The sequence below is a fragment of the Cetorhinus maximus genome, unplaced genomic scaffold (genome assembly GCF_964194155.1).
Source record: "Cetorhinus maximus unplaced genomic scaffold, sCetMax3.hap1.1 HAP1_SCAFFOLD_3021, whole genome shotgun sequence".
In the NCBI taxonomy this organism is placed as follows: domain Eukaryota; kingdom Metazoa; phylum Chordata; class Chondrichthyes; order Lamniformes; family Cetorhinidae; genus Cetorhinus; species Cetorhinus maximus.
Window position 1 is genome coordinate 1 of NW_027598949.1, and position 18,988 is coordinate 18,988.

The 18,988-nt window shown below is 56.0% G+C and overlaps 1 protein-coding gene across 2 annotated transcripts; it reads right to left on the reverse strand.

Annotated features, from left to right (window-relative positions):
* Positions 1–1,160: 1,160 nt before the first annotated feature.
* Positions 1,161–15,756, reverse strand: LOC144677772 (uncharacterized). 2 transcript variants are annotated; one of them, XM_078537791.1, is made up of 5 exons: positions 15,429–15,756; positions 12,180–12,365; positions 9,352–9,453; positions 4,338–4,436; positions 1,161–1,318 (listed from the first exon to the last, which is right to left on the reverse strand). In XM_078537791.1, exons 1-5 carry the CDS (start codon positions 15,561–15,563, stop codon positions 1,229–1,231), a joined length of 612 nt encoding a protein of 203 aa, XP_078393917.1. In that variant the 5' UTR covers positions 15,564–15,756; the 3' UTR covers positions 1,161–1,228. The 2 variants fall into 2 exon arrangements, with proteins under 2 accessions (XP_078393917.1, XP_078393916.1); XM_078537790.1 differs by having other exon boundaries at positions 9,352–9,456.
* Between the last annotated feature and the right edge of the window lie 3,232 nt (positions 15,757–18,988).

An 18,988-nucleotide genomic window follows, 5' to 3' on the forward strand; every position in this document is an offset into this window, starting at 1 on the left:
ACCTGCTGTCCCTGCATACCAACCTTTTGTGATTCACGCACTAAGGCGCCCAGATCCCTCCGCATCTCAGAGCTCTGCAATCTCTTACCGTTTAGATAAGCTTCTGTTTTATTTTCCTGCCAAAATGGACAATTTCACATTGTCCCACATTATACTCTATTTCCCAGATCTTTCCCTTTATAACCTCCTTATGTCCTCTCCACAACTGACTTTCCTACCCTATATTTGTGTCATCAGCAAATTTAGCAACCATACCTTACAGTCCCTTCATCGAAGTCATTTATATAAACTGTAAAAAGTTGAGGCCCCTAGCACTGATCCCTCTGGCACATCACATCTTGCCAACCAGAAAATGATCCATTTATGCTTACTCTCTACTTCCTGTTAGCGAGCCAATCTTCTATCCATGCCAATAAGGTTACCATCTACACCATGAGCTTTTATTTTCCACAATGAACTTTTTTCTGGCACCTTATCAAATGCCTTCTGGAAATCTAAGTCCAGAACATCCACCAGTTCCCCTTTATCCACACCACATGTGACTGCATCAAAGAACTCGAATAAATTGGTTAAACATGATTCCTCTCTCACAAAACCATGTGGACTCTGCCTGATTGCCTTGAATTTTTCCAAGTGCCCAGCTATAACATCCTTAATAAAGCTTCTAACGTTAGATTGGAAAATGGTCAATGTATCAATGATCACAGCTCCTCCCTCACTAACACACAGCCTGTCCCACTCTCAGTTACCAGCTCCTCCCTCACTAACACACAGCCTGTCCTACTCTCAGATACCAGCTCCTCCCTCACTAACACAGAGCCTGTCCCACTCTCAGATACCAGCTCCTCCCTCACTAACACACAGCCTGTCCCACCCTCAGATACCAGCTCCTCCCTCACTAACACACAGCCTGTCCCACCCGCAGATACCAGCTCCTCCCTCACTAATACACAGCCTGCCCCACTCTCAGATACCAGCTCCTCCCTCACTAACACAGCCCGTCCCACTCAGATATCAGCTCCTGGAATAAGCCCCCTTTAACACTAAGGTTGGGCCTGGGTCCCATTTTAGTACCAGGTATGAACGGGTGCCGGGTGGGTAAGGCGAGAGACCCCTGCCCGGGTGCGAGGCCGTGTGTCGGAATCCAGGGGGCGCACCAGGGGCCTGAATGATGTCCGTGGTTCAATAATCAACACGGGGGAGGGAGGGGGCAGGTTTGCCTCATTACCTACCTGCCCTCGGCATCTTCAACATCAGCGTCTCCATCGCTCCCACCCGGTAACTCGTCCAGTTCCACCTCGGCGTCGGTGTTTAGCTCCTGTCAGCCAGAGGCAAAAGAACCAAGGTCACAGAGAGACGGCGGCAGGAGGGAGGGGTGGGGGAGTGCTGGCGGCGGGGGGAGGGAGGGGTGGGGGAGTGCTGGCGGCGGGGGGAGGGAGGGGTGGGGGAGTGCTGGCGGCGGGGGGAGGGAGGGGTGGGGGAGTGCTGGCGGCGGGGGAGGGAGGGGTGGGGGAGTGCTGGCGGCGGGGGAGGGAGGGGTGGGGGAGTGCTGGCGGCGGGGGAGGGAGGGAGGGCGAGTGCTGGCGGCGGGGGAGGGAGGGGAGGGCGAGTGCTGGCGGCGGGGGAGGGGAGGGCGAGTGCTGGCGGCGGGGAGGGGAGGGGAGGAGGAGCGACGGAGGGAGGGGAGGAGGAGAAATGGAGGGAGGGGAGGAGGAGTGATGGCGGGAGTGGAGGAGGAGTGATGGAGGGAGGGGAGGAGGAGTGATGGAGGGAGGGGAGGAGGAGTGATGGAGGGAGGGGAGGAGGAGTGATGGAGGGAGGGGAGCGGAGAGATTGGGAGGGGTGTGGGGTGCACACACGCACACGGGCAGGCTCAGGGGCCCACTCGCACACCCACACAGTCACAGAGTCACGCAAATACAGGAACAGACCTAACCCCAAGGACACAGCGACTGCAATAGACGGGGTTGGGGCGGGGGGGGGGGGTTACAAAGCTCACAGGCAAGCGGATCAGCCAGGCAGCCAGCGACTGAGACAGCGTCGCACACTGACCTGCCGTATCCACCCCCAGCACCTCCTGAGCCTGCGCTGGTGTAAAAAAAAACAACCTCCGGACACCTCCAGGCCGGTCTCCGCAGGACCCCAGGGCTTAAGGGCGGTTAGTTTAGGCAGACAGTCGGGCAGAGTTCCCACGTCTCATCCCGACCCGGTTCCTTCCCACCGGGAAAGGGGACCGATACGCCCACCTGACCCCCACCCCAGCCTGCCAACCCGTCGCACACCGGCCTTCACGTGCAAGCAGGGAGGAGGTTCTGCTCCCCAATCCCTCAGCTCTCCCCCCCACTCTCTCTCCGATATCTCAGCTCAGCGCGCTCTCCCCCCCCTCCCGCTCTCTCCGATATCTCAGCTCGGCGCGCTCTCCCCCTCTCTCCGATATCTCAGCTCAGCGCGCTCTCCCCCTCTCTCCGATATCTCAGCTCAGCGCGCTCTCCTCCCTCTCTCCGATATCTCAGCTCAGCGCGCTCTCCTCCCTCTCTCCGATATCTCAGCTCGGCGCGCTCTCCCCCTCTCTCCGATATCTCAGCTCAGCGCGCTCTCCCCCTCTCTCCGATATCTCAGCTCAGCGCGCTCTCCTCTCCTCTCTCCCGATATCTCAGCTCAGCGTGCTCTCCCCCCCACCACCTCTCTCCAATATCTCAGCTCAGCGTGCTCTCCACCCCCCCACCTCTCTCCGATATCTCAGCTCAGCGTGCTCTCCACCACCCCACCTCTCTCCGATATCTCAGCTCGGTGCGCTCTCCACCCTCTCTGATATCTCAGCTTGGTGCGCTCTCCCCCCTCTCTGATATCTCAGCTCGGCGTGCTCTCCACCCCCCCACCTCTCTCCGATATCTCAGCTCGGTGCGCTCTCCCCCTCTCTGATACCTCAGCTCGGCGTGCTCTCCACCCCCCCACCTCTCTCCGATATCTCAGCTCAGCGCGCTCTCCCCATCTCTCCGATATCTCAGCTCAGCGCGCTCTCCCCAATATCTCAGCTCGGCGCGCTCTCCCCCCCTCTCTGCCCAATATCTCAGCTCAGCACGCTCTCCCACACCTCTCTCCGATATCTCAGCTCAGCGTGCTCTCCCCCCTCTCTGATATCTCAGCTCAGCGCGCTCTCCCCCCTCTCTGATATCTCAGCTCAGCGCGCTCTCCCCCCACCACCTCTCTCCGATATCTCAGCTCAGCGTGCTCTCCCCCCCCACCACCTCTTTCCGATATCTCAGCTCAGCACGCTCTCCTCCCCATCTCCGATATCTCAGCTCAGCACGCTCTCCCCCTCTCTCCGATATCTCAGCTCAGCACGCTCTCCCCCTCTCTCCGATATCTCAGCTCAGCGCGCTCTCCTCAATATCTCAGCTCGGCGCGCTCTCCCCACCTGATATCTCAGCTCGGTGCGCTCTCCCCATCTCCGATATCTCAGCTCAGCACGCTCTCCCCCTCTCTCCGATATCTCAGCTCAGCGCGCTCTCCTCAATATCTCAGCTCGGCGCGCTCTCCCCACCTGATATCTCAGCTCGGTGCGCTCTCCCCATCTCCGATATCTCAGCTCGGCGCGCTCTCCCCCCCATCTCTCCGATATCTCAGCTCAGCGCGCTCTCCCCAATATCTCAGCTCAGCGTGCTCTCCCCCCCCCACCACCTCTCTCCGATATCTCAGCTCAGCACGCTCTCCCCCTCTCTCCGATATCTCAGCTCAGCGCGCTCTCCACCCCCCCCCCCTCTGATATCTCAGCTCAGCGTGCTCTCCCCCTCTCTCCGATATCTCAGCTCAGCGTGCTCTCCCCCTCTCTCCGATATCTCAGCTCAGCGCGCTCTCCACCCCCCCCCCCCCCCTCTGATATCTCAGCTCGGCGTGCTCTCCCCCTCTCTCCAATATCTCAGCTCGGCGCGCTCTCCCCCTCTCTCCGATATCTCAGCTCAGCGCGCTCTCCCCCTCTCTCCGATATCTCAGCTCAGCGTGCTCTCCCCCTCTCTCTGATATCTCAGCTCGGCGCGCTCTCCCCCTCTCTCCAATATCTCAGCTCGGCGCGCTCTCCCCATCTCCGATATCTCAGCTCGGCCCGCTCTCCCCACCCCCCATCTCTCCGATATCTCAGCTCAGCGCGCTCTCCCCAATATCTCAGCTCGGCGCGCTCTCCCCACCTGATATCTCAGCTCGGTGCGCTCTCCCCATCTCCGATATCTCAGCTTGGCACACGCCCCCTCTAACCCCGCCCCCCGATATCTCCACCTGAGTGCTCCCCCCCTCCCCCGCCACTCCCCAGCGGAATGAAAAGCATAATCGGTCAAAGTCACCTCTGTGCCGTAGCCCTCAGAGTTGCTCGTGCCATTGGCCGGGCCGCACTCCGGCGGTCCGGGATCTTCCTCTGCCATTACGATGGGTTCCGCTGGTGCCTGTGGGAAGGACAGACAGACAGGCGGCCATCAGTGTGAGATAGGGAGAGCCGGCTGACCCAGAGCCTGCAGTGATGTCACATCAGTCAGATCAGGAAAGGCGGTGGCGCAACAGTCATGTCGCTGGGCTAGTAATCTGGAGACCCCGGGGTGGGGGGGTGGGGGGGGGTGGGAGGTAACAGCAGTGTGGGGTTCAAATCCCACCAACGGCAGCCGGTGGAATTTAAATTCAATTCATAAAATCTGGAATTAGGAAGCCAGTTTCAGTCACAGGGACCGTGACAACCGTCACCGATTGTCGTAAAAAAATCCCCATCTGGTTCACTCATGTCCCCCCCTTTAGTGAAAGGGGGGAAATCTGCCGTCCTTACCCCGGTCTGGCCTACACGTGACTCCCGACCCCATTCCCCACCACCCCCGCCCCACCCACAGCAACATGGTTGACTCTTAACTTGCCCCCTCTGAAACGGCCGAGCAAGACAGTCAGTTCGAGGGGCAATTAGGGATGTGGGGAAAGGGTGGAGGGCAACAAACGCCCACGTCCCGTGAAAAGCCGTGCACTTTGTTGCTTGGCGTCCCAAAAATCGCTCTCTTCCAGAACATGAACCTAGGGCTTCAGGAATAAGACAATTAAAGTCTCTTGCTCTCACACACACACTCGCCATACAGTACCGGACGGGCGGAATCATTCATCGCTTTCAGATCCCTCCGTGGTCTCGTTCCCACCCCATCCCTATCTCTGGAATCTCCTCCGGCCCCACGACCCTCCGAGATCTCCGCGTCCCTCCAATTCCGGCCTCTCGAGCGTCTCCCCCTCGCCCCTGCCCCCCCACCCCCCATTTGAATTGCTCCGCCAATGGCGGGCGTGCCTTCAGCTGCCTGGGGGCCCCCCCCCCGCCCCACCCACCGAGCTCTGGAATTTCCCCTCCCTGAACCTCTCCGCCCTCCATCCCACCCCCCACCTCCTCTAAGACGCTCCTTAAAATCTGCATCTTTGACTGAGCTGTCGGTGGCCTGGCCTCACATCCCCTTAACGTGGCTCCGTTACCGCTCCCGTGAAGTGCGTTAATTTTGTTAAAAGGGCGCTAGGCGAATGCAAGTTGTGGGTGTCCGCGTTCAAGGGGCTGGCGCGGACGCTTGGGGGGACACAGCGGCAGGTGGAAGTCAAACATTCCCTTTCCTTCGCTGTGGGTTGCACGTGTACGGGGACTGACAGACACGCACACGGCGCCGCACACTAACAGATAGGGAGTGAACCACTCCCTTCCACCCGCACTGTCAGAGACACGCGCACAGACACCTTACGGCACCAAGCGGGAGTGAACCCTTCCACCCCTCCCTTATACCGTGCACCCCCACACCCTACAACCCTGAAGCGTTTAAAGTCACTAACGCAATGGGGATTAAGGCTACTCCACCCCCAAAACCCTGCAGTAAAGGGGAAGGCAGCGAGGGGAGGTGGGGGGTTTTAGAACCTGCAAAGTCACAGCCTGCAGAAGGCTGACAAGCGGGGAAGGGCTGACGTCACCTGATAGACGCCGTCTGCAGTGCCTCGAGGGACTGACAACAGGGCAGGGTATTAATAGAACGCTTGTGCACCCGTGGGCAGCCACGGACCCCCACTGCAGGCACCAGCGACTGGAGGCCAGCGCGCGCGCACACCGAGGGAAAGGACGAAGGGGAAGGATTGGAAGATTATTTTAAAAAGGCAGAGGATTATGATGAATGTGGAACGCTCAATTGGGGCTTGGAGGGGGTGGGGGGGAAAGGAGACGACAGAGCTTTGAAAAAGATAAGGCGACAAACTTACGTAATTATATATTTATATACGCACATGTATATAGGCTCTGAGAAAAAGTGGGAGAATGGAGGTGGTGGTGACAGCGCTTTCAGAGAGAGGGCGAGGGGACAAGTGGGGAAAGGGGCTGACCCGCAGAGCTCGCGCAAGAGGGTTAAGCCGGAGAATAAATCGGGCCGAGAGGTACGGGGCTCCCTACCCCTCCTATATCTCCCTACACCCCTCTCCCCTCCCCGCAATCCCGGTGTCTCTACCCACCACCCACCCCCCAACCCCCACCCGCCCCCCTCCTTGCCGCCGTCTCTCTGTGCCTTGGTTCTTTTGCCTCTAGCTGACAGGAGCTAAACACCGACGCCGAGGTGAAACTGGACGGGTTACCGGGTGGGAGCGATGGAGACGCTGATGTTGAAGATGCCGAGGGCAGGTAGGTAACCAGGCAAACCTGCCCCCTCCCTTCCCTCCACCCCCGTGTTGACTATTGAACCACGGACATCATTCAGGCCCCTGATGTGCCCCCTGGAGTCCGACACACGGCCTCGCACCCGGGCAGGGGTCTCTCGCCTTACCCACCCGGCACCCGTTCATACCTGGTACTAGAACGGGACCCAGGCCCAACCTTAGTGTTAAAGGGGGCTTATTCCAGGAGCTGGTATCTGAGAGTGGGACAGGCTGTGTGTTAGTGAGGGAGGAGCTGGTATCTGAGAGCGGGACAGGCTGTGTGTGAGTGAGGGAGGAGCTGGTATCTGAGAGCGGGACAGGCTGTGTTTTAGTGAGGGAGGAGCTGGTATCTGAGAGTGGGACAGGCTGTGTGTTAGTGAGGGAGGAACTGGTATCTGAGAGTGGGACAGGCTGTGTGTTAGTGAGGGAGGAGCTGGTATCTGAGAGTGGGACAGGCTGTGTTAGTGAGGGAGGAGCTGGTATCTGAGAGTGGGACAGGCTGTGTGTTAGTGAGGAAGGAGCTGGTATCTGAGAGTGGGACAGGCTGTGTTAGTGAGGGAGGAGCTGGTATCTGAGAGTGGGACAGGCAGTGTGTTAGCGAGGGAGGAGCTGTGACCATTGATACATCTAATGTTAGAAGCTTTATTAAGGACGTTATAGCAGGGCACTTGGAAAAATTCAGGCCGAGTCCTCATGGTTTTGTGAAAGAGAAATCATGTTTAACCAATTTATTAGAGTTCTTTGATGCAGTCATGTGTGGTGTGGATAAAGGGGGACTGGTGGATGTGCTGGACTTAGATTTCCAGAAGGCATTTGATAAGGTGTCAGAAAAAAGTTCATTGTGGAAAATAAAAGCTCATGGTGTAGGTGGTAACCCTATTGGCATGGAAAGAAGATTGGCTCGCTAACAGGAAGTACAGAGTAAGCATAAATGGATCATTTTCTGGTTAGCAAGATGTGATGTGCCAGAGGGATCAATGCTGGGGCCTCAACTTTTTACGGTTTATATAAATGACTTGGAAGAAGGGACTGTAAGGTATGGTTGCTAAATTTGCTGATGACACAAATATAGGGTAGGAAAGTCAGTTGTGGAGAGGACATAAGGAGGTTATAAAGGGAAAGATCTGGGAAATAGAGTATAATGTGGGACAATGTGAAATTGTCCATTTTGGCAGGAAGAATAAAACAGAAGCATATCTAAACGGTAAGAGATTGCAGAGCTCTGAGATGCAGAGGGATCTGGGTGTCTTAGTGCGTGAATCACAAAAGGTTCGTATGCAGGGACAGCAGGTAATCAGGAAAGCGAATAGAATCTTATCATTTATTGACTACAAAAGTAGGGAGTATGGGCATTGACACCATACCTAGAGTACTGGTCTCCTTATTTAAGGAGGGATATAAATGTGTTGGAAGCAGTTCAGAGAAGGACTAATACCAGGGATGGGCAGCCTGTCTTACGAGGGAAGGTTGGACAGGCCGGGCTTGTATCTGCTGTAGTTTAGGAGAGTGAGAGGCGACTCGATTGAAACCTTTAAGATCCTGAGGGGGTCTTGACAGGGCGGATGTGGAGAGGATGTTTCCTCTTGTGGGAGAATCTAGAACGAGGTGGGTGTGGCGGGGGTCACAGTTTAAAAATAAGGGGGTCGCCCATTTAGGACGGAGACGAGGAGAAATTTTTTCTCTCAGAGGGCGGGGAGTCTTTGGAACTCTCTCCCTCGAAAGGCGGTGGAAGCAGAGTCTTGGAATATTTTTAAGGCGGAGCGAGATAAATCCTTGATGAGCGAGGAGGGGGGTGAAAGGATATTGGGGGGCAGGAGGGGTTAGGCAGGAATGTGGGGTTGAGGTTACAATCGGACCAACCCGCCATCTTATTGAATGGTGGGGCAGACTGGAGGGGCTGAGTGGCCTCCTCCTGCTCCTAATTCTGATGTATTGTGCAGCTGTTCCACTGGCATCTGCTGACCTGAACCTCCGCTCTGACAGTACCTCAGCTTGTCGACCTCCGCCCAACCCAACGGGCCTGGGGGTGGGGGGGGTCTTCTGTTTTCCACCCCGCCACCCTGCCCCACCCAAGCATCTGCGAAGTGCGACTGGGGCTCCGGGAGCTGTGAGACCCACGTGTTAACCCTGCTGCTTTCTCTCTCTCTCTCTCCCCCACACGCAGGTGCCTCAGTTCAGCCGCTTGAGTTTGGAGAGCGGCCTACGCTTGTCGAGAGTTGAGCATAGTCGGAGTGCTAGTGCAGAGTAGTTTACTAAGTCCAATAAAAGAACTGGTTTTTTTTCCCCTCAGTGCGGCGCAGGCTCCGTCTGTTCGTGTGGTCTGATCTGAATTTGGGGCGCGGGGGCTGACAGCTAACAGGGGGGGCAGCTGTTGGACAGCTGCTTCAACGAGCCGGCACAGACAGAGTGGGCCGAATGGCCTCGATCTCCGAGTCGCAGGATGGTTCCGGCGCGGGAGGCCCATTCGGCCCGTCGCGGCGGTGTTGGCTCTCCGGACGGGCAGCCCACCCGGTGCCCGTTCTCCCCCTGCTACTCCCCGTCGCCCCGCACGTTCTTCCTATCCAGGTAATAACCCGATTCCCCCTCGTGTGCCCCCCCCAACCCTCCAGCTGAAGGAGGTTGGCTGACGATTGCGCGATGTTCAGCCCGTCGCTATCGAGGACGCCCCCACGGACTCACCTCCTTGAAGCGCGTCTTCAGGCAGCACTGCCTCGGGCGCGAGCCATTTCGCAGGCTCTTCGTCTCTGGCAGGTCCTGGCCGGCCGTCAACGTCTCGCAGCTCTGCTGAACGACAAAGGGCAGGGGTTTTAGTCCGGACGGCATTCCCGGGCCGGCCTCCCATCCAGGAACGCCGCACGGGCCCGCCCGCACTCCCCGGCGCTCGCTCTAACCCTGGGCAGCCCCCATACCCTAATGCTCCCCTCACCCCTGGGCAAGCCTTTGACAGAGCAATCCCGAATCTAATACCCATGCTACACTCTTACCCTCCCCCGCCCCACAGCCCTGTATCAATCCCAAATTAAGCCCACTGCCCCGCTCTCTCTCCATAGCCCTGTATCAATTCCAAACCAGTATAACTGCCCCGCTCTCCCCCCATAGTCCTGTATCAATCCCAAACTAATCCCACTGCTCCACTCTTTCTCCATAGCCCTGTATCAATCCCAAACTAATCCCACTGCCCCACTCTTTCTCCATAGCCCTGTATCAATCCCAACCTAATCCCACTGCCCCATTCTTTCTCCATAGCCCTGTATCAATCCCAAACTAATCCCACTGCCCCACTCTCTCCCCATAGCCCTGTATCAATCCCAAACTAATCCCACTGCCCCACTCTCTCTCCATAGCCCTGTATCAATCCCAAACTAATCCCACTGCCCCGCTCTCTCCCCATAGCCCTGTATCAATCCCAAACTAATCCCACTGCCCCGCTCTCTCCCCATAGCCCTGTATCAATCCCAAACTAATCCCACTGCCCCGCTCTCTCCCCATAGCCCTGTATCAATCCCAAACTAATCCCACTGCCCCACTCTCTCTCCATAGCCCTGTATCAATCCCAAACTAATCCCACTGCCCCGCTCCTTCCCCATAGCCCTGCATCAATCCCAAACTAATCCCACTGCCCCGCTCTCTCCCCATAGCCCTGCATCAATCCCAAACTAATCCCACTGTCCTCTCTCCCCATAGCCCTGTATCAATCTCAAACTAATCCCACTGCCCCGCTCTCTCCCTATAGCCCTGTATCAATCCCAAACTAATCCCACTGTCCCACTCTCTCCCCATAGCCCTGTATCAATCCCAAACTAATCCCACTGCCCCGCTCTGTCCCCATAGCCCTGTATCAATCCCAAATTAATCCCACTGCCCCGCTCTCTCCCCATAGCCGTCTCAATCCCAAACTAATCCCACTGCCCCGCTCTCCTCATAGCCCTGTATCAATCCCAAACTAATCCCACTGCCCCCGCTCTCTCCCCATAGCCCTGGATCAATCCCAAATTAATCCCACTGCCCCGCTCCCTCCCCATAGCCATCAATCCCAAACTAATCCCACTGCCCCGCTCTCTCCCCACAGCCCTGTATCAATCCTAAACTAACCCCACTGCCCCGCTCCCTCCCCATAGCCCTGTATCAATCCCAAACTAATCCCACTGCCCCCGCTCTCTCCCCATAGCCCTGTATCAATCCCAAATTAATCCCACTGCCCCGCTCTCTCCCCATAGCCGTCTCAATCCCAAACTAATCCCACTGCCCCGCTCTCCTCATAGCCCTGTATCAATCCCAAACTAATCCCACTGCCCCCGCTCTCTCCCCATAGCCCTGTATCAATCCCAAACTAATCCCACTGCCCCGCTCCCTCCCCATAGCCCTGCATCAATCCCAAACTAATCCCACTGCCCCGCTCTGTCGCCATAGCCCTGTATCAATCCCAAACTAACCCCACTGCCCCGCTCCCTCCCCATAGCCCTGTATCAATCCCAAACTAATCCCACTGCCCCCACTCTCTCCCCATAGCCCTGTATCAATCCCAAATTAATCCCACTGCCCCGCTCTCTCCCCATAGCCCTGTATCAATCCCAATCTAATCCCACTGCCCTGCTCTCTCCCCACAGCCCTGTATCAATCCCAAACTAATCCCACTGCCCCGCTCTCTCCCCATAGCCCTGTATCAATCCCAAACTAATCCCACTGCCCCGCTCTCTCCCCATAGCCCTGTATCAATCCCAAACTAATCCCACTGCCCCGCTCTCTCCCCATAGCCCTGGATCAATCCCAAATTAATCCCACTGCCCCGCTCCCTCCCCATAGCCATCAATCCCAAACTAATCCCACTGCCCCGCTCCCTCCCCATAGCCCTGTCTCAATCCCAAACTAATCCCACTCGCACCTTCGCAGAGTGCCCACCCTTCCCCAGTCGCTGCCCAGCTTCTGTTCCCCCTCCCCCGCCACCTCTCGCAGGCCCTGAGGATAGGTGAACGGGTAGGGACGGGAGGGTTGCGGCAGGTTTGGGGGGGGTGGGGGGGGGGGTGGGGAGGGGAGGGAAGTTGAGGGGGTGGGGGGCCAGGGGTGGGGGGGTGGTCAGCCCAGCAGAGCATGGGAAGAATAAGCGAGATCGAGTGGCAGCCTTACCCTGCTCCCCCCACCAGCGACATCCATAGCCGGCCGCTGCTCGCTCCTTCCGCAGAGCAGGCCTGTGGGGCACAGCTGTGCTGGAGTTAAATATAGGAACACTTGCTAATTGGGAGGTTTGCCTCCGCAGCTATCGCATCTGACAAGTCAAGAGGACGTCAGATGTATTTATAGAGCCAGCCCGCAGTAATCCCACCCCCTCGGCCTGACTTTACTCAGCTCGGAGAAGGGCAAGGCAGCAGAGACTGGGCCAGGGGGGCGCGGGGGAAGACGAGGGACTAGTAACCCAGAGGCCCCGGGCTAACGCACGTGCTCCCTCCCCCCCCACCCCCACCCCCACCCCACACAGGCCCGCAGCGACGTGTCTTCAAGTCCTAACTTACCTGGGCGGGCTGTTCTGCTGTGAGCCGCTCCCGTTCCAGTTGGGCGTGGTACTCCCTGACCAGCCGGGGACAGCCCAGCAGGTTCTCAATGGGCTCCCAGGAGTTGGCTTTGGGGCTGTAGCCCTTCCACTTCAGCAGGTACTCCACGCCCCCCTCCATGTAGCGCGAATTCAGGATGGATTCCACCTGTAGGACCGACACACGGAAGGGGGGTGGGTGGGGTGGAGGGGAGGGGAGGGGAGAAAATAAATACACGTTACGATATCACCTCACCGCCGCCGATTCACCATCGCTTGCTCGGTCGGAGCCACTCGCCCAGCCTCGGGCCTGCGTCGGTCCCAAGCGCACCTCAGCTGCCGGGGTGGGTCAAAGGGGCAGCTTCAGCTTCAGGTTAGGGAGTCACTGTCCCTGCCGGTGTCCGCGGAGGGAGAGTTACTTTATTTTTTTAAAAAAAAAAACATATTCGGTCACGGGACGTGGGAGCCGCTGGCCGGGCCCAGCTTTTTTGCTGCCCGTCTCTCGTCGCCCCTTAAAAAGGTGGCGGTGAGCCGCCATCTGGCGTCGCTGCAGTCCGCGCGCTGTTAGGTGCACCCGCCGTGCTGTTAGGGAGGGCGTTCCCAGGATTTGGAGGGACGGCCGATATATTTCCAAGTCGGGACGGCGAGTGTGGCTCGGAGGGGAACTTCCGGGTGGTGGTGTTACCCCGTGCGTCTGCTGCCCTCGTCCTTCTAGATGGACGAGGCGGCGGGTTTGGAAGATGCCGTCGAAGGAGTCCTGGTCGGTTGCTGCAGTGCATCTTGTGGATGGTAACAGGAAGAAAAGTGGGGTTGGTGGTGGTGGTTTGGGGGTGGGGGCAGGAGCAGGGTAGTTCTCCCTGGCGTACCGGAGACAACGTTTTACCCCTTAGCCGACATCTAAACACACGAGCCGGTGGTTTAGCACATCGCCGTTTGCGGGAGCTTGCTGTGCTCCCCCCCGAATGAGGTACCGAAATGTGGCAGGCAGCGAGATGGCGGCTCAGCGCCCCCCTTTCTCGAGGGGCAAATTAGGGATGGGCAACAAGACGCACGTCCGCGTGCGGCGAACGAATCAGAAAAGTCGACGCACCGCGTGCCAGGAGACCACGCCATCGGGAACGCTGACAGCTCGGCCAGGCGAGGGCGCCTCCGGCACTGCAGCACTCCCTCAGTGCCCGCCCAGGGTCTGTCCTGGATTACAGCGGGGGAGGGAGGGGGGGGCTCGCTTTTCATGCGGCCCCTTCGGTCACGTTTGACATCTCGTCCGTGGGACGTCGAGACTAATAAATCTTCAAAACCCTTTCAGAATTCGTCCTAAAAATCGGGTTTTTAAAACCCCAGGTTGACAAATTAAAACCAAGTTAATTAGAAGAACATTTTAAAGTAGAAATGTCTAGTTTTTTTTCCCCTTTCACATCTACCAATATTGCAGCGATGCAGTCACCTAGTTTCAGACTAATAAAATTACTTAGATACTGATACTTAAGAACCGATAAAACCAGTTACTACTTGAAGTGACAGGCTTTAAACGTTGGCTAAACCATTTGTTTAACTTCAAAAAGTCCGATGGCTTAAAAAATGAGCAGCCACTTGTAACAGGAGTGGAAAGTTAAGTTTTTTTTTAAAAGCATCAATAACTTATTGTGTGTCAACAAAGGTTAACATCACTGGTGGTGTCACAGCACAAAACAAACGGTCGGTTACCCAGGCAACACCTTTAAGTGACCTCGAAGGTTTTTTTTAAAAAAAAAGAAACATTTACGCACTTAGCTAGTTAGCCTAGTTAGCGGCTTGTGAACCTGCGAACATCAATGACTCACTGTGCGCGCACACACAAGCGCTAACATCACCAGCCTAGGGCTAATTGTTGGTTAACCCAGGCATTCCCTTTACGTGGCCTTCCAAGGTTTCTGTTAAGGTTGATGCAAACTTAGCCAGTGAACCTAGTCAACGGTTTGTGAATGGGCGAACACCAACCACTCAACTGCGTGTCAAAAGGTTAACGTCACTGGTTAGCAGCAGGCGCCGACCAGCAAACGAACGCCGGTCAACGTCACTAGCTAGCAGCGGCGCCGACCAGCAAATGAACGCAGGTCGTCACTAGTTAGCAGCGGTATCGACCAGTAAAGAACGCAGGTCAACGTCATTAGCTAGTAGCGGCACCGACCAGCAAACGAACGCAGGTCAACGTCACTAGTTAGCGGCGGCGCCGACCAACAAACGAACGCAGGTCAACGTCACTAGCTAGCAGCGGCGCCGACCAGCAAATGAACGCAGGTCGTCACTAGTTAGCAGCGGTATCGACCAGTAAAGAACGCAGGTCAACGTCATTAGCTAGTAGCGGCACCGACCAGCAAACGAACGCAAGTCAACGTCACTAGTTAGCGGCGGCACCGACCAGCAAACGAACGCAGGTCAACGTCACTAGCTAGCAGCGGCACTGACCAGCAAACAAACACAGGTCAACGTCACTAGTTAGCAGCGGCACCAACAAACAAATGGTCAACGTCACTAGTTAGCGGCGGCGCCGCCGACCAACAAACGAACGCAGGTCAACGTCACTAGTTAGCGGCGGCACCGACCAGCAAACGAACGCAGGTCAACGTCACTAGTTAACAGCGGCACCAACAAACAAATGGTCAACGTCACTAGTTAGCGGCGGCACCAACCAGCAACAAACGAACGGTCAACGTCACTAGTTAGCGGCGGCGCCGACCAACAAACGAACGGTCAGCGTCACTAGTTAGCAGCGGCGCCGACCCACAAACGAACGGTCAGAGTCACTAGTTAGTGGCGGCGCCGACCCACAAACGAACGGTCAGCGTCACTAGTTAGTGGCGGCGCCGACCAACAAACGAACGGTCAGCGTCACTAGTTAGTGGCGGCGCCGACCCACAAACGAACGGTCAGCGTCACTAGTTAGTGGCGGCGCCGACCCACAAACGAACGGTCAGCGTCACTAGTTAGTGGCGGCGCCGACCCACAAATGAACGGTCAACGTCACTAGTTACCTAGTGGGTAAGTTTTACCAGCCTGCTAGTTAACAACCCTGGTTTGGCTGCGACCAGTGATAACTTCTAAACTTTTGGGGGGTGGGGGCCAAAAGTTAGTGGGAGTCCGGATGAGTGGAGAGTGCTAGTTAAGCTAGTTAAGGGGGCAGTTTGGAAGGTGTGTGTGTGTTTGGGGTGAGGGGGGGTTGGAAGGTAGCGCCCCCCCCCCCCCGGGGGTTTACCTCGTACTCGCGTCCGCGCGCCGAGTGCTCGCTGCTGGAGCTCGAGCCCCTCCGGCCCCGGGCGGCGGTCCTGGGGTCGCGGCGGACGCTCAGCTGACTGACCGCGAGCGGGCGGCCGCGGCGGGCTTTGCGCATCTTCTCCCCTCGCTCTCTCCCTGTCTCTGTCTCTCCCTCTGTCCCTCTCTCCCGGGTCTTTCCTCCCGCTGCAGCACCGACGGCTCCTCCGACCACAACAAGGGCGACGATGACTAACTAGCCCCACACACCCCCGCCCTGCCTCTCCCTCCCTCTCAGCACCGACCACCGAGGGCACTGACTGCGCAACGGCGGGGTGGCCGGCTCAACCCGCCCTTTATAAAGGCCAGCGGGGGGCCCCGCCCCCTCCCACTGTGAGGTCACCACCAGATCAAGCCAATCAGGCGGCGAGGCGGGACTGAAGGTGGGGGGGGGCGGAGGAGTTGTGTGATGATTGGTTCAAGGGGTTGAGGCGGCGTGGGATGCGTCGGGTAGTGGGCGGGGTAGTGGGCGGGGTGGTGGGCGGGGCCCAGCCGGCGGGGACACGCCCCCGCCCCTTGTGACGTCACAAGGGGAGGCGGTGTGTGGGGAGGGGAGGTGGTGTGTGTGTGGGGAGGGGAGGTGGTGTGTGTGTGGGGAGGGGAGGTGGTGTGTGTGTGGGGAGGAGGGGTAGGGATTTATTTTGGCTCACTCCTTCACTCATGAGGGAGGGGAGGTGGGGGTGGGGGAGGGGAGGGATTGGCAGTTTTTATTTGGTCGAGGGGGGTCCTCCCCCACCACCACCACCGCCCCATCACCGTCACTCACCCACATCGCCGTCCGGCGCGCCAATCGACCGCAACCACACCCGGGCCCCACGTGGCGGGGCCGTGTGAGATCCCATGGGTGCCAGGAGAGAGAGAGAGAGAGAGAGTTGGGGGGGGAGGGGGGAGGGGGGGCTTGTGGGGGCGGGGAGAGACGGACAGCGGGGTCATCCGACCTGGCCGGAGGGGAGGGAGGGTTGCTGGGCCGGGAACTCCAGAGGAATCCCGCCTCCACGCGTGCCACACTCCGTAACACAAGAACACAAGAATTAGGAGCGGGAGGAGGCCATTCGGCCCCTCGAGCCTGCTCCACACCCCCCCCACCCCCCATTCGATAAGATCGTGGCTGATCTAATTGCGGCCTCGACTCCACTTTCCTGCCTGTCCCTCGACTCCCTCGTCGATCAAAACTATGTCTAACTCGGCCTTGGATATATGCAGTGACCTGGCCTCCGCCGCTCTCTGGGGGGGGAGAGAATCCCACAGACTGACCACCCTCTGAGAGATGAAATTCCTCCTCGTCTCCCTCTTCAATGGGAGACCCCCATTATTTTTAAACTGTGCCCCCCCTTGTTCTAGATCCCCCCACCCCCACACGAGGGGGGAAACATCCTCTCAGCATCCACCCTGTCAAGCTCCCTCAGGATCTTATCTGTTTCAATAAGATCACCTCTCATTCTTCTAAACCCCAATGGGTTCCGTCCCAACCTGCTCAACCTTTCCTCATAAGACAAACCCCCTTCATCCCAGGAATCAGCTGAGTGAACCTTCTCTGAATTGCTTCCAATGCAAGTATGTCCCTCCTTAAGTAAGGAGTGCACTGTCGCTGGGTTCAAAATCCTGGTACTCCCTTCCTAACAGCATTGTGGGTGCACCTACACCGCATGGACTGCACAAGAAGGCAGCTCACCACCACTTTTGTCACGGAAATATAATAATTTTCATAATACTATTGTAGTTTAGTGTAAAGGTAGATTCACGGTGGGATTCGGATTAGTTTCCCTGTGTGAGGTTGTGTGTGTGTGTGTGGGCTTTAATTGACTTATAGACAGCAAGTCTGGGTGCTTTGAGTTATCAGAATAGAAACAAGGTTTGGAATGCTAAATACGTAAACATAGCTGAAGTTTTAGAATGGGAGGTGTTAAGAACATTCGCATTTTTAGATAAACCCGGGTAGTGAATTTCAAAGAGATGGTAAGGTGTTACACCTAGCCAAATGAGGCTAAGCCAAACAGCACGTTTATTTTTCCCAAAGATTACTGATAATATGAGTGCTAAGAAAGATTTATATTATGGGAAAAGTAAAGTTGCAAAGGCATATTGAAACATTGGAATTTACATTAAAAAGGGAGAAACATGTATGAAGGAGATGAGGCTATGTGTAAGGAAGAAGAAACTCTAAGGTCTAACAAGTGTGAAAAGCCTCCAGCCTGCAGGTATCAAGTCGCTGCCTATAGGAACCGAAGCTAAGAGAATTCATTTTAAATATCACTGTCCAGGGTATTGTGGCTTTGCTTGGGTCTGTTGAAATCCATGTTGTTTTACTGTTACCTTAATGGAGGTGTAACCTGGAGTCAGATTTATTAGGGGAGCCAGGAGTTATCATAGTAATAATTTGTAGACCTATGTAGGTGCTTAAAATCATTTATTTTATTAATAAAGGTTCAACTTAGTTTTGTAAAAAAAAACCCTCTAAGGCTCGGTTGACTTATTACCTACTGAATTCAAGGCACACAGCTCAAATTAAAAATACAAATTGCAAAAACAGCTGTGGCAGCTGTTTCAAGTTTCCCTCTGGGATTTGAGCAGCTCAGCATCTACCAACCGCTGTGCCATAACACAACTGGGGGCTCCTTGCGGGGTATATTTGAAACCCCTCGATTGGCTTGGAGCTGGTGAATCTTAAGGTTGCGAGCACGAGAAGCACTCTGAATTCAGGATTTGGCGTGAGGGATTTTTAAAGTGGTGGGGCTACAAAAATGGCTGTACCCATGGCTAAAACCTTTATGGAAGTAGAGGATATAACTCTGGTTGGGTTACATAAACATCTAAGGGTGAGTTGGCAGTTAAGTTGCAGTTGGGGGTTACCTGTAGGGGCAAAGAAAGCAGGCATAGTTGTCATGAGAGCACAGCATTTGAAATTGGAAGTGTTCCTGACATTAGTGAGCCACTGCTGGAGTTAGTGAGACTTCCGTTCGAAATAAAGGGGCTGGAAATTGAACAAGGAAAGGAACGGAGAAAACTTGAATTGGAGGCAAACAAAAAGGGAACAAGGAGTGGAAATGAAAAAAAAAACTGGAACTACAGGCAGCAGAAAAAGAAAGGGAACAGGAGAGATTATTCCAAAAAGAAATGGAAATCCAAAAACTTGGTTTCCAGAGGGAGAAGTTAGCAATGGAAGAGAGAACAAAGGAAAGAGACAGAGAGTATCGGCTTAAAAAGTTGGATTTTACAAAGGAGACATCGGATGCTGAGGAAAGTTCTGATGAGGAGCAAAACCTTGAACCTAAAACCCAGTTGGGAGATGTTTAAATTTGTACAAGCTCTTCCAGAGTCTGAGGGAAGGGATGTTGGAGAAAACCTCTAACCTAAAACCCAGGGGGGGGGATGTTTGAATTTGTACAAGCTCTTCCAGAGTTTGAGGGAAGGGACGTATCTGAGCAGATAGATAAATGGATGAAATGCCCACAGGAAAACTGGACGTTGTTGTTACAGTCCAGGTTGGTGGGTGCAGCACTGCTT

Excerpts from the sequence above, each read along its gene's own strand:
- LOC144677772 (XM_078537790.1), bottom strand. The coding sequence starts at position 15,563 with ATGCGCAAAGCCCGCCGCGGCCGCCCGCTCGCGGTCAGTCAGCTGAGC. Across the intron at positions 9,457-12,179 it reads CAGCAGAACAGCCCGCCCAG|CAGAGCTGCGAGACGTTGAC; the intron begins GTAAGTTAGGAC and ends TTTGTCGTTCAG. Across the intron at positions 4,437-9,351 it reads TGAAGACGCGCTTCAAGGAG|GCACCAGCGGAACCCATCGT; the intron begins GTGAGTCCGTGG and ends TCCTTCCCACAG.